This window comes from Heliangelus exortis, chromosome 22 (genome assembly GCF_036169615.1).
Source record: "Heliangelus exortis chromosome 22, bHelExo1.hap1, whole genome shotgun sequence".
NCBI classification, from domain to species: Eukaryota; Metazoa; Chordata; class Aves; order Apodiformes; family Trochilidae; genus Heliangelus; species Heliangelus exortis.
The window spans coordinates 4,721,733-4,735,529 of NC_092443.1; the positions used below are offsets into that span (position 1 = coordinate 4,721,733).

The 13,797-nt window shown below is 43.4% G+C and overlaps 1 protein-coding gene across 1 annotated transcript in view; it reads left to right on the forward strand.

Annotated features, from left to right (window-relative positions):
* BRINP1 (BMP/retinoic acid inducible neural specific 1) overlaps positions 1-13,797 on the forward strand; it is an 81,693-nt gene that overhangs the window by 59,037 nt on the left and 8,859 nt on the right. Inside the window, exons 4-6 of the mRNA XM_071766136.1 lie at positions 2,639-2,808; positions 4,105-4,210; positions 9,610-9,846. Coding sequence (XP_071622237.1) covers positions 2,639-2,808; positions 4,105-4,210; positions 9,610-9,846 — 513 coding nt within the window. The remainder of the gene's footprint in view (positions 1-2,638; positions 2,809-4,104; positions 4,211-9,609; positions 9,847-13,797) is intronic.

The following is a 13,797-nucleotide window of genomic DNA, read 5'->3' on the forward strand; positions in this document are numbered from 1 at the left end:
GGCCAGGCCACTGGAGTGCAGCAACTATTTTCACACCTGGCCACATGAGGAACAGCTCTGATGCCTTTCAACATACAGAGCAGCCCAGTCCCCCTGGAGCCTAATAAAAAAGCAGCTCTGCTCCAGTTTAATTCTGACAGAGGGATTGGTGAAGGGTCAGTTTGAGGGCATCTGCACTCTGGGATGGAGCACACAGAGCTGAGAGCCAATTTGCAGGGAAAGCCCTGAAGGAAAGACAACTTTGAACATAGCATCCTCTTAATAAACGAGAAATTAAGACTTAATAATGCAGCAAAAGTCTATTAACCTCTCTTGATCTAAGGGTTACTTTCTCATGTGTGCTCTCCATGGGGATGCTGTGCTTTTCCAGGTCTCCACACATGTACACAGAATGGGTTTCCAGCAACATGATTTCTGCTCAGCACCCTTCACTCCTGAGGGGCAATATTTGTCCTTCAGGAGAAGCATCAAATATCCTGGGCTGAATTGTTCTGTTTTCTTCTTCTTCCTTACAGTGGAGAGGTCTAAACAAGTCAGGGAGGGAAAATGCCAACTTTTGCAGGGATATTTCTGCTCTGCTGCCCAAGAGCATGGGTTTCTCCTGGCTAGGAGAGCCATTGCAGCTGCTCACTGCCTTCTTTGTGTTACCTGGGGACCAATAACAAAGGGTTGCTGTCCTGGTGAGCTGAAAATAGGAATATTTCCTGATGCAATCTAACCCATGCTTCCTGGATGCTGGAGGGAACTCCAGTCTCAACATAAGTGAAAGGAACTGCTCTCTTCTGAAAAGATCCTGATTTTTGCACCTTGGCTTTTAGAAGCCCAGGATGGGATCAAGTCCCATGCAAACATCCTTTTGGTGGCAAATAAGTTGTCTTATAAAAATTCACAGGGTTTGATCTTCCTTCCAGTCCTGTAAAACTCTCCACAAGAGTCTCCACACACAGCTCAGTGCACAGGAATATGAACAGCAATAAAGGAAACCAAAGCTTGTCACTTTCCAGTGTTTTTGGGAGATGTGACAATAGTGATGCTGTTACTACTACAACTTTGTGGTCAAAGGATAGTTTGTTGTTTTTAAAAATACTAGAAAGTTTTACACGCCAAGCTTTTCCACTTAGCTCCCATGAAGCCAACAAAGATTTCACCTGATCAATTTTCTTGGTGAAAGGTATCTCTTTTCCACCAATTTTTTTTGTTTTTCATCCTGGAACTGAAGACAATTCTCAACATATCGATTTCTTGAAAAACTGAAATAAAATAAAAATATTTTGATTTTCAGACAGAATATTTTTGGTTTGTTTTTGGGCATTTGGCTTCTAGATAAAAGCTGGAAAACTTCCAGGAAGAGCAAAGCAGAGAGCTTACTGCTTTGTTTTTGTTTTGTTTTGTTTTTTGCATGAATTCAATGAAAGATATTATTTGGACAAATCAAATTATTTCGACTAATCTGAATTTTTAAGAAAAAGAAAGTTCTTATTCTCTTAAAAACATGCAAAAATGCTGAAGAGCAAAGTATTTCTTGGCCGAAAAAGTAGTGAATTTTTTTGACTGCTCTCCCATTGCCACAGGCAGTGTATTCATCAGTGGTTGATCTATCAAATCAGAACAAGTTCTCATTAAGAGAGCTATGTAGAAATGGCACATTCCTACCCCAGGTATCTTTTCTCTTCACTTATTAAAATCAGAGCTTCAGATGTTAAGAACACAGGGTGATATTCTACCTTTTTTTTTCTCCTTTTCTAATACCAGCCTTATGTTAAGAATGAACTGGGTCTTAATCTGGCTTGTACAGCACGAGTTGAACTTCTGGGTAAATATTACTTCTCAGCTTTGTGTCCTTTTCATAGATATTTTGTTAGGTTCAGGTTTCTGCTAATGTGATGTATGGTGCTCTTAGGTCTTAACTGCTTCATTCCCAGATCCTGGGATTATTGGCTCAGAATCACCTGTTGTTCCCTTATCTTGCACACTATTTTTCACTTAAATTCACTAAATGAAACTCAGGAAAAGAAAAAAATAAAAGCAGAAGGGGTGGTTGGTTTATCTTGATGTCATTTGTTCTCATTTGCTCTTTCCTCTGCTTGCTGTAGTTCACTGAAGCTTTTGCCCTTAGCAAGTGGACACTGAGAGCTGGAGAGGTACAATGAGGAGTTGTTTGTCCTGTGTACCTGTGTCCTATTTGCAACTGAAATCATCATTTATTCCTTCCAGAAATCAGGTCACAGAACTGCATATAAGTGGCATCTTCTGTGGTCAGGTGTGCATCTCTGTGGAGACTCTACCCACAGAGAAAAGTGTTCCCCAAGTGGGACAAATGGTCTGAATCCTTTCCAGCAGCTGTGCTAAAGCTGTGCTGGTTGACGAAAGTCCAAAACGTTATCAAAATAAAAACAAGCAAATAAAAAGTGTTGTCCAAAGTGTTCTCAGTTCACCAGAGATGATCTGGAAATACGATGGACCTGGTGAACAGAGAAGGAGGTTCTGGTAGTGGTGTGAGGAAGGGTGGGTTCATTTAAGAGTGCTTTAGGTGTCAGATTTTTCTTTAGGTGCAACTTGTGACATCAGTTTGTTCATGTCATGGGGACCCTACCTGGCAGCCTGGGTCTTACTGAAAGCTCCTTCTCTTCCTCTGCAGGAGAGGAGGCCCTGACCATGTACATGGACAAAAGCCGCCTCGACAGGAAGTCAGGAAACGCCACCCAGAGTGTTGAAGCCCTGCACCAACTTGCTTCCTCCTACTTTGTAGACCGTGATGGCACCATGAGGAGACTCCATGAGATCCAGATCTCTACAGGAGCAATCAAGGTACTGTGTTTTGCCTTGGGAAGAGAAAGATGATGGTGTGGATCTACCAAAGCTGGAGGGATTTGGGGCAAGACTTTGCCAGCCCAGTGTGATGTTTTTTATTGATCACAGGCTTTCTTTTCCCCACAATGATTTCCTAGGGTAAAGTGTTCTCCTGGGCCTTACAGAAGATTTTATTCCCCCAGAGCCAGTAATATCTGTAAAGAGGTGGGCATCCAGTGAGATGGTTATCTGGGAGTATGGCAGTCACCTCTGGGAAGGAGAGAGGGGACAGATAGACCAGATCAGCAATGGAGACTGGGAGGGAAAAGGGGGGTCTCTGAAATAGGCAACCCCGTACAATCCAGAAGAACTTTCCTCTTGTGAGTGTAAGGTTGAAAGCATCTCTCAGGTGAATTTACTACAAGAAAAAGGTGAAAAAAACTCAGTGTGGCATTACTGAGGCATCTGGAATGAAACGGACAGAGAGACAGCTTGGGGGCTACAGCAGGAAGGAAGGGGAGCTGCTCAGAGCATACAAAATAAGGAAAATAGCTCTGCAGACAAAGGCTGCCTTCTCTGAAAGCAATCATCCTATGCTGGGGAGGGATTTTATTGTTACAGAGCTCACTCCAGGGAAGGTGGTGTGGATGGAGTCGTCATTGTTAGCCATTTCTGAAAGGTTTCAGCTCTTGTTATTGTTCTGTGGTGTCTCATGGCTGAGCCTGTTCCCTTCTGGACGGGAAATTGAATTGAGATATTGAAACAGTGACAGCAGATAATCACCCTTTGTGAATTCAGGAAGGGCAGCTCTCCTCCATGGCTGGAAACCAACAGCAACAACCACAACAACAGCTCTGCAGGTCATCTGTGCCTCCATCTATCCTCAGCACAAGGATGGTGTGCACATATGTTGTGGGAACACCAGGCACCACTGTGGGCTGCCAATCCATCTCTCTCTTTTGCTTTCCAATAAGAGAAGCCAGGGTATAATTCCTTTACTGGCTTCTGCTGTTCTCCAATGGAGATCCTCTATGAGAAACATCAATTTGCAGGACCTCATTGCCAAGTCCAGAGTAACATCCAGTACCATAAGGGAAGAAGATACAATCTATTCTTTCTTTTTTTTTTTTTCTTCAGCTTGTGAGAGTGCCAAACGTTAGCTGTGGGACATTTTTCTCCCAATCAGGGAAGTTGCATTTTGGATTGCACTGGTTGGTGATGAGGGGTCATTATGTTCCAAGGGCTGAACCTGCCTGGGGAAGATGTGATGGTGCAATCAAAGGGAACACTCTCTCTTTTCTACATCCTCTGTAGGTAACAGAAACTCGGACTGGCCCCCTGGGCTGTAACAGCTATGACAATCTGGACTCTGTGAGTTCTGTCCTTCTGCAAAGCACTGAGAGCAAACTCCACCTGCAAGGTAGGGATGGGGGAGATGGTAACACCGGGGAGGTGAAATCAGATGAGTTATGGGCTCTTTTTTTTTAGCCTCTTCCCCTTCTCTTTGCTGTGATTGATGCATTCACTGTAGGTTCCCTGCAGCAGGGACTGGTGGTGGCTTCATATGATGCTCAGAATGGCAGAGCCAGGGCTTAATGGGGCCTGAGCTAAAAGCACAAGGAACTGGACCCCAGTAAAGTGTTTGCCATTGAATTGTTGTTGGACTTCTGTGTGATCTACAGACACTGATACAGATAAATGACTCTTCCCATGAATATGGAAGGGACATTCTGTCAACATCTCTTTGTCCCTCCCAGATTGTTGGTTTGCATAAGAGGTTTGCAGATCAGCTTTTGGGACTCTCTAATGACCATAATCTTTGGGAAAAGTCAGAGAGGTTTTATTTGGATGCTAGGAGCTATGGCTTTAGTCCCAGTTGGGGAGCCAGTCCAGAAGTCAACAGATAGAGGTCATGACTGAATTAATAAATAAATACATGCTGCTTATCAAGGAGTCAACTTCAGTAGAAGGAGGAAATTCACTGGGTGTGTAATTTACTAAGGTTATTCCCAAGTTTTTGACAAAATAAGGAAATGTGGGATTTAATTGCTCATTTGCCCAGATGGTTTTATTTCTGGAATCCTTGTACTTGCACAAATTTTAATTTTTCAGATGAATGGGCTACATTACATCTTCCGCTTTGAGTATAATTTGGCAAGTGCTGCTTCAATCTTGGTTTCACAGAACCAGGGTTTCATTTACTGAGTCATGTTGCAGATATATTGTTGTTGTCCTTATTATTTGCATTTTAAAAATAATAGGCAGGTTGTTTTCACGATTCCAGTGATTATCTAAATCACTGAGCTCTGGTTCTTACCTAATTAACAATAAACAATTTGTGGCTTTTTATATAGTGTGATGATGGCTGGTGGTAATGAAAAAACCCAAGGATAACAAGGTAAATAGCTAAATAAGCAGACAGCTTGTTTTATAGGCAGGTAGGTAGATAAATCTATCAAGCTCTATTGGCTTAGCTGATCCTACAAGGGGAGAGAGAGAGAGCAAGAGGCCTGGGAAGGAGAGGAAGAGGGGAAATTTAGGAGAAAGAGAAGATATAAAGTGGATGAGGCTGTGATTTCTGATGGGAACAGGCAGAGGACCCCAAGGGTCAGATACACTTGGGTTTCATGGAGCTTCCTGGCATAATTCCAGCATAGAGAGAAGCCAGAGCCAAGACAGGGGAGGCAGCAAGGTGAGGGAGGAAGGGAAGGGCTCTTCCCAGTAGAGCAAAGTGACCTCTAAAGCTACACTTGAGTGTTTTCAGCCTAAAGTGTGGTTCTTGGGATGATTACCCAGGATTCTTCTGCTTGGAGAGGCCTCATTAGGAATTAGTCACAGAGCTGCAGGTAATGGATCGTGACCGAGACTCCTCAGATCTGATCAGCAGCCAAGCCCAAGCTGCTGACAGAAATCCATGTTACTGCCTCTGTGTCACTGTGGCTCTGAAGCTGCCTCAATTAAAGAGCAGAATCTTTGTGAGAGGGAGAATTTCTGGTTCTGAGCTCACTTCTTGCTGCCCAGTCCCGAGAGCTGTGGTTCTCAACGCTGGGATGCTGAGCAGGAAATATTGTAGGTTGGGTGGTTTGTTGCATCAAAAATGGCCATAGAATTTGAAAATTTGCATTACAATTGGGATTAGTGTTTGCCAAGATGGGCAGAACAGTAATGATGGCAGAAAACATTTCAGTTTTTCAATGAAAAGAGGAAGTATGAAGAATACATGTAGACCTTTCCCTGTCAAAAGTGCTTTTGGAGGCAACATCTCTCACAAAAGGCTTCAGTGAAACTGTGCTGAACAGAGAAGTCTTCTGTGGAAAATGTTTCAAATAGCTCTAATTTTGAGCTGGGGAAATGTACCTCTTTTAATGCAGGAGGCCTTTTATATACAGTCCAAAGCCAAACATTTCTCTCTAACAGTTTTTCTAGGGGAATTAAGGACATGTTCCCTTGTTATACTCTGCCTGTAGTTATTTTAGACAAACATACCAAATTTGTGCTGCTCTTAATTTTTAAAGAGGAAGCTTATGCTTCATGGAGTGGCAGAATTCTTCCTTCTGTTGAATGTTACCTTCAAAACTAAGATATTCTCCTTAGTACTTGTCACCAGCACAGTTATCTTCAGCTATCGAGGCTGCTGTAGAGATTGGGCCCATTCCTTGTACTCCCTGGCTGGGCTTGAGGTGTTGACCCATAAAAATATCAAGTATCAGGCTTTAAGACCAGGTTACACCCCTGCTTGGCTGCTGGCACGAGGTTGCTTTATCACATGGAAGATTGATTTTATTTTTCTTAATGTTTGCTATATTCCAAGAAAATTCTTAGTGAACAAAACAGCATATTGGGATATTTTATAAAGCTGGTGGCTGGTAGCAAAGCTTTCCCAGCTAGCATGGCTGGCTGCAAGCTGCTCTGGGGGCTGCTGTGCTGCTACAGCCCATGGTTCTACTGCTTTCCTGTTCTAAAAGGTGGCAACAGAGACACCCAGAGCACTGATCTTAACCCCCATGGCCTCCTTACAATCTCATGTTTGTAAAGATTACTTTGAAAATGATTAATCACCTCTGTGCTTTACTGACAGCTGTAATCAACTCAATTTCAGTGATATTTAATCACTGGCCATGGTAGGGAGCTACATAGGAATGATGGAGGGGAGCTGCAGAACTGAGATGCTACTGGCACATTAATTGTAAAATATCTGCAAACATCTGGTCACAAGGACAAATCAAAAATACTGATATGAATCTGCAATTGTCTGAGTATGATAAATATGTGGGTACTTATATATATATATATATATACATATATTTATGCATGTCAAGGTACAAACGTGAAAGTGAGTTTGGTTGTATTTTGGTGGCCTCAAAACTGATTTAATTTACAAGGAAATTCCTTGCTGGAAGATCTGACTTGTTTGTAATCCCTTCAGCATGTTTGCAGTTTTAAACTGAGGGGTTTGCTTTTGGTGTTCACACACTTGTTTAGATGAGTAGCCAGATTGGTGTGTCACTTGTGTTCCTTGGTTTTTGTTCTGTTTTTCTTTTTTTTTTAAAAACTCCTCTCCACTCCAGAAAAAGTCTTCAAAGCCATTATCCTTTGTAGATGGGACTAGATAGCATGTCTCTTGGATAAATTAAAAATAATAATAAAAAAAACATGGTGAGCTGGAGAGCCTACAGGCACTTGAACCTCACATTCAAAGGTTGGAGGAGCAACCAGGGCAGGTTGGTCCTCTGCAAAGCAAAAGGAGGAAAGATTTGCTCATGGGACTTGGACCATGAATAAACAGGGTCAGTGCACATCAAGAAGCCCACCCTCCTCTCCTGTGAGCTTGCAAGCTCAGTGAGTACAGAAGCCCTCAGGCCCTCCAAGCCCCTTTTGTAGATCTTTCCATCCTGAAGGATGTCTGCACCCTGGCACATGAGACTTTCCCTAACATCAGAGTGAGGGCTTGAAAAGACCATTCTTTGCTTCAGATAAATCCCTAAAGGAGACTGAACTTCAGTCCTTCTTGGAGACAAGAGGAAGAAAACTGAGCTACTTCTTGAGAACTGGCTCAAGAATCACCAAAGGGACCTCAAAGGTCTCACAGGACCTCTCAGTCTCAAAGGACTGATCCTCATTAGCCTCATGTGGAGGTGTTCTCAGGGATGCTGCAGCCTGAGACTCTTATGTGTACCCTCCCTTCCCTGCTACAGCCCTACAGAAAAGGCAGCAGGATCCAGGCAGACACAGTGCTTCTAAGTGTCTTCTCCAGCTGAACTTTGCTCTGAGCTTCTCCTGGCTCTCACAGCTCCACTGCAGATGAGGACAGACAAGGGGGCAGCTGCCACCAGGCATGGTGCTCCCAGAGACTCTGCCCTGGCAATAGCAGGAGGGGAGGAGGAACAGAGGTCCCTGTGCCTTTAGCACCTTCCTCACTCTCCCTGCCTTGTCTTCCAGAGGGACCCTGTCAAGGCTGAGGTGTCTCAGAGGACCCCAAAGGGTAACAGGAGTCCCTGGGGCACTGCCAGACATTCATCTCTTGCTGGAGGTGAATGTGACCCGTCACAGAGATGGGCCTGAACTCCTGGAAGGAGTAACAGCCCTTCCTGCCCTTCCTGCACGTTCTCATCCTCTGAATTATTGTCTTATTTTCATTCCACTCCAACGAGCTGTCAGGCACCAAAGCAATAACTCAGTGCAATGGAAACACAAGCAGATGGGTAATTGACCCCTGTGCCTTCGGTACACTGGAGCTCAGCTCTGCTGCTTGAGCCATAAACTCCTTTATCTGCTGCTCTGAAAAGCCCTGGGCCTTTCCCAGGGAAGGTGAAGCAGGTCAGGCTTTCCATGAAAGGCTGATGCACTTTTTGGGGTCTCTGCCAGATGTGCTGCAGAGGCTGACCAGGTCTGCCTGGCCAGGTAGAGGGAAACAGCTGGGAATCCTCAGGGAGAGCTGCAGGGAGCCTGGTGACAGGGACTGGAGAAAGACAGGATGGGAAAACACGTACACTGTACACCAGGCAAACACCTGAAATATTCTCATGTCCTCTGGTTTCTGAGCCAGTGTTCATGGGCACAGATGGATGGATGCACCAACACCCTCTATGGAGAAAGACATAGGAGTGGGGCTCTCAGCTAATGAAAATCCCCAGAGTTCCTCTGAAATTGCTGGCACTGAATCCATTTGCACTTTTATAGGATTTGGCAAGTCTCCTTCCTAGCAGGGAGCAAGCTGTGAAAACTCAGGTACCCAGCTCCTGTATTTATCCTGTGGGAGCTGAGCACTTAACTCTGAGAGGCTCTTTGAGAAATCCCTTTTTGGATTATTTTCCTTTCTCCTGCTTTCCCCTCTTTCTTCTTTTCTCTTTCAGTGTGTAGTTTCCTTGTTTCTGTGGCACCAAACCTATTTAGTCTCTCTCAAAACAAGTCAGAACAGCAGAACACTTCTGAGCTAGCACTTGGTTGCAAAGTATAAAGAAAACTCTCACCTGGGGATATGGGAGGCTTGGGCTTCAGACACTTTATGCTGTTGTGGGATCCAGGATTGGGGTGAAGGGGGTACAGTGGGTGTTGGGGAGGGGGAAGTTACTCATCACCCTTCTGTCATGGAGCAGATGGGCTCTGCTCACTACTTACACTGAAGGCATGAAATTCCTACCCCACCTTCTGTACTCATGACAGCTCTGAGAGAGATCCCAGCAGCTTTTAATTCCTCAGCATTGCTTTTCCAAGCTTTTAAAGAGCCAGGTTTTGAAAAGAAGAACAGAAAGCTGAAATGACTATTTTTTTAATTTTTTTTTTTTTTCCCCATGTCCTTGCCTCATGTTTCCATGCCAGGTCTCCAGATCATCTTCCCTCAGTATTTACAAGAGAAGTTTGTCCAGTCTGCCTTGAGTTACATCATGTGCAATGGGGAGGGGGAATACGTCTGCAGGAACAGCCAGTGTGGCTGCCAATGCTCTGAGGAGTTCCCCCACTGCAACTGTCCCATCACTGACATCCAGATCATGGAGTACACCCTGGCAAACATGGCCAAGACCTGGACAGAAGCCTATAAAGATCTGGAGAATTCAGGTAACTAAGTAAAACACTTTCAGATTTTTATTTTTTTTCCAAACAAAACATATTGGGTTATACCTGTTGAGAATCCTTCCTTCTCTTAATATCATGTTCCAGTTGGGATAAAAAGTAGAGGATGTAAAAGCTAAAATTGTGATCTTAGTCTGAGAGAGTGCCTTATTCTCTCTATACATGTACAGAGACAACCAAACACCATGCACAATTTTATGTCTAAGGAGATATTTTCCATAAGAGTTTGTTTGATTAAAAATCTGATTTTTCATACTAAACCCACTCAGAATCCTTCTTTTATAGTTCTATAGAGAAACTGCCACAATATGAGTGATGCAGAAATTGCTGTTCAGATTTGCATGAATGATTTATTCTGCTTTGGTGAAAGGCAATTCACAAAGAGAGAGCAGAGGCCAGATGACACCTCATTTGAGTGAGAGAGGAGAAGGGAAAATGACTTTCTCCTACAGTGCTGATGTCTGCTGGTGGAAACATTTCTCTTCTCCCTTCCCTTCCTCCCAGTGTGACACTGGGGGTGTCAGAGGAGGATGCTGGTAACACCTGAATTAGGAACACAACGTCACTGTCAAGGGTGTGAGGTAGGAAAGAACAATATTATCAGTGCAGTTCCATCCCTTGAGCAAGTGTTCTGCCTGCCCTGCAGCCACTTGGCAACTAAGCAGAACTTAACTGAGAACTTCATACCCCTGTGCTCCTTCTCTTAGCCATTAACTTCCCAACACATTTTCTTTAATATTTATTGTCCTGACTGCCCGTGTCTCCCTGTTAGAGAAGAAAACTTATCAGCAAGGGGCCATCTAGATCATTCAAGGCACTGAAGAGTTCTTCAGAAGTCTTCCCAGAAGCAATTTCTTTCTTCATCTTGAAGGTCACCTTAATCCCCTTCATGGTTGAAATGAAGTGGCCTGTGATGTTTCCTCAGAGGGCTGTTGAGGATTGCTTCACACTTCAATATGTGGACCCTGCTGCTCTTCCACAGATTCTGATTTGCTCAGAGTCTACTTGGTGCTCAGCTGAGCAAAGTCAGAGTAGCAGTTTATGGCTCAAGGCCAATGACCATTTTGATATGAGGAGCCACAAGGCTGGGGCAGATCCAGCAGGTGGTCACTAGCTGAGGAGGTCAGGGGCTTTCTGGGAATTTCTGTAGATTCTCAGATGGGGCAAAGAGAAATGGGGACTTCAGAAGCCTCTGTACACACAGGAGGGTTCTGGCAGTGCCTGCAGCTCTGCCACCAGTTAAGTGTTCTACTTGCTAGTTCTGGTTCAGGTTCTTCATACAAGAGACTTAAGAGCTGCATCTTGCCCACCCCTCTTTAAACCCTTCTCCCTCCCCAGGAGATCTAACTTGGACACTTAGGTGAGAGGCCTGCAAAGAGAGAAAGAATTACAGTTCACAGTGATTGTTTTACTATTACATTTTGTACTTGTTGCACTTGATCGAAGCAAAGTCTGTGGTAGATAATTATATTCTGTTTCACTTCCCTTGAGATTTCAACGGGGGAAAGTGTTTTTCATTTGCAACATTAAAGTGACACATTGCAGTGCAATTCTCTGCTGTGCTGTAGCCATATCCCACCTAAGGCTGGAGACATTTCAGGGCTAGATAGTCCTGTGTCAGGACTGGGATTCTGGATTTTAAAATAGCCTTTTCATTAAAAGTAATGGGCTTGTTTTTGGTTTTTTTTTCTGTACTATTGTTTCCTGGGAAAAATAGGATTTTTATTTGTTATTTATCTAAAACTGAAAAGACAAGTGCTAAAAAAATGAAACATCTTTGAAAGAGATGTTTGCCATGGCCATTTAGCTATGATGCCACCCTTACCCAGGGGCTGGACCCCCTGCCCCATAGCATCTGTGCTGAGCCTTTGTCAGGAGACTGCCTGCAGGGATGGGCAACTCTGCAAAAAGGGGGTCATGGTGCATTATGGGAGATGTAGTCCTAAAAATCATCAAATATTTTCTGTGCAGATGCATAAAGTAAAAACAAACACCTCCAGCTTTCTTAGGATTAAGAATCCCCTAGTCCCGGAAAGGCAGAAAGCACAATGCAGCTGTAGTCTTAGTTGGGCCCTCTAGGGATAGTTATAAATAAATAATGAAAAACTATTTATTTTTTTTGTTTAAAAGCATTTTTTTTCGCCCCTCCTTTTTTAAAAACAACCCCATGCAGCTTTCAGTTGGCTCATTTGTTTTTCCCCCAGCATTGCTCTGCAGCCTCAGGATGTGCACAGAGCACTGAAATCCCTCCCTTCGCCGTCGCTGGGCAAAATGCAGCCCATTCATCATCAGAGGGAGCAGAGCTTGGTCTTGTGCACAAGAAGGCTTTTGAGGAAATTGATTTATAAGGGGTGGGAAGCAAATGCAAGGCTTTTACTGCTGAAACGTACCAGGAGTAATCAGCATGGTCAACAGAAGCAATTATACATGATGATAGTTTCAGAGGACCACTGAACAGGAGAGAAGCATTTCTGGGGAGGAAAAGGGCACAGAAAGCAGCATTACAAACAGAGTGAAAGCCTGAGAGATGACTTTAAAAAAAAAAAAAAATTAAAAAAATCTCTTATCTTTGGGGAAGAAAGGAGAGCAGCAGATGTCCTGTGGATCTTGATAGTGCAATGATGATAATTATTTTTATTAGATGCTTGGTTTCACCATGTGATGATTACAACGTGAACATTCATTTACCATCTAAATAATGATGGGTACTGACTAATGCATAGAGATTCTTTGTTGGGCAGTTAAGCACGAGCTGCAAGTTGCTGAATAATAGGAAATCTGTTATGCAAATAGATATCAGCTTTGTAGAATGGGTTGTAAATTATCTGGTCTGATTTTCTCCAATAATTCTACAGATTATTTTTTTAAAAAAGATATTAGCCTTTACAAGCTTTCATTTTTTGCCTTTTTTTGGGCTATTGTCCTTCTTTCCTCCTGAAAATGGAATAAAGGATTTAAAAAAAAAAAGGATTAGGAAAGGAAGGAAAATTATTTAGATACTTTCCAGGAAAAGATGGTTGCATTTATTGTTGGATATTTATGAGGTGTATAGCAGAGCTGTAGTCCATCTCTCTCTAGCACTAGATCAGGTCAGCAGTGGTTTTGTGTAGCAGAGTCTAAAATGAGATTCTTCTACATCTCTGGGCAGCATGTTCCAGGGCTGTGTTACCTCCAAGTGAAGAAGTTTTTCAATAAATCATTTGAACTTCTCAAGCTGCACACTGTCTCCTACTCCTTTTTATACCATCTGTTTCTAGTAAGAAGAGTTTCTCTCCTTTGTATTTGTAAGCACCTTTTAAGCACCTCTAGGCTGTAATTAGATTGTCCCTTGGCTGCTTTTTCAGCAGATGAAACAAGTGTAGCTCCCTCCACCTGATCTTGTGCTCCAGCCCCTTGACCATCATGGTGTAGCCCTCATCTGCACTGTCCCCAGTTTCTCATCACCCATCCTTAACTGGGTGTCCCTAAAGCTGGCAGCTGCAGCCTCAACCTCCTTCCCCAGCCTCCTGGCTTTAGCTCAGGATGCAGTTTGTGTTATTTCCACTGAGAACATAATGTTGATTCACCTTCAGCATGGTGCCCACCATAACCCCCAGGACCTTTCTAGCAGCTCTTATTCAAATGGTTGTTTCCAAGCCTGTACTGGCATCTATGGGGGTCCTGCCCTGGTGCAAATATTTGTTCTTTTCTTTATTGCACTTTGTGGGGGTTTTGTTGGCTCACTCCTCACATTTCTCAGGGTCTCAGTGTGTCAAACACAGCTTTCTGGTATCAAAATTTGAGTTATATTCTGCTGAGAAAGTTGGAACCATCTGTTTTTCCATAGAAAGTTGTCTCAGCCTGGTAATCGGAGTAGAAGCAAATTATACTTGTCAGTTAGGAGGAAAGGGGTGGTCATAAACAGAAACAGTGTCAGATTCTGTTTTGTGATGAAAA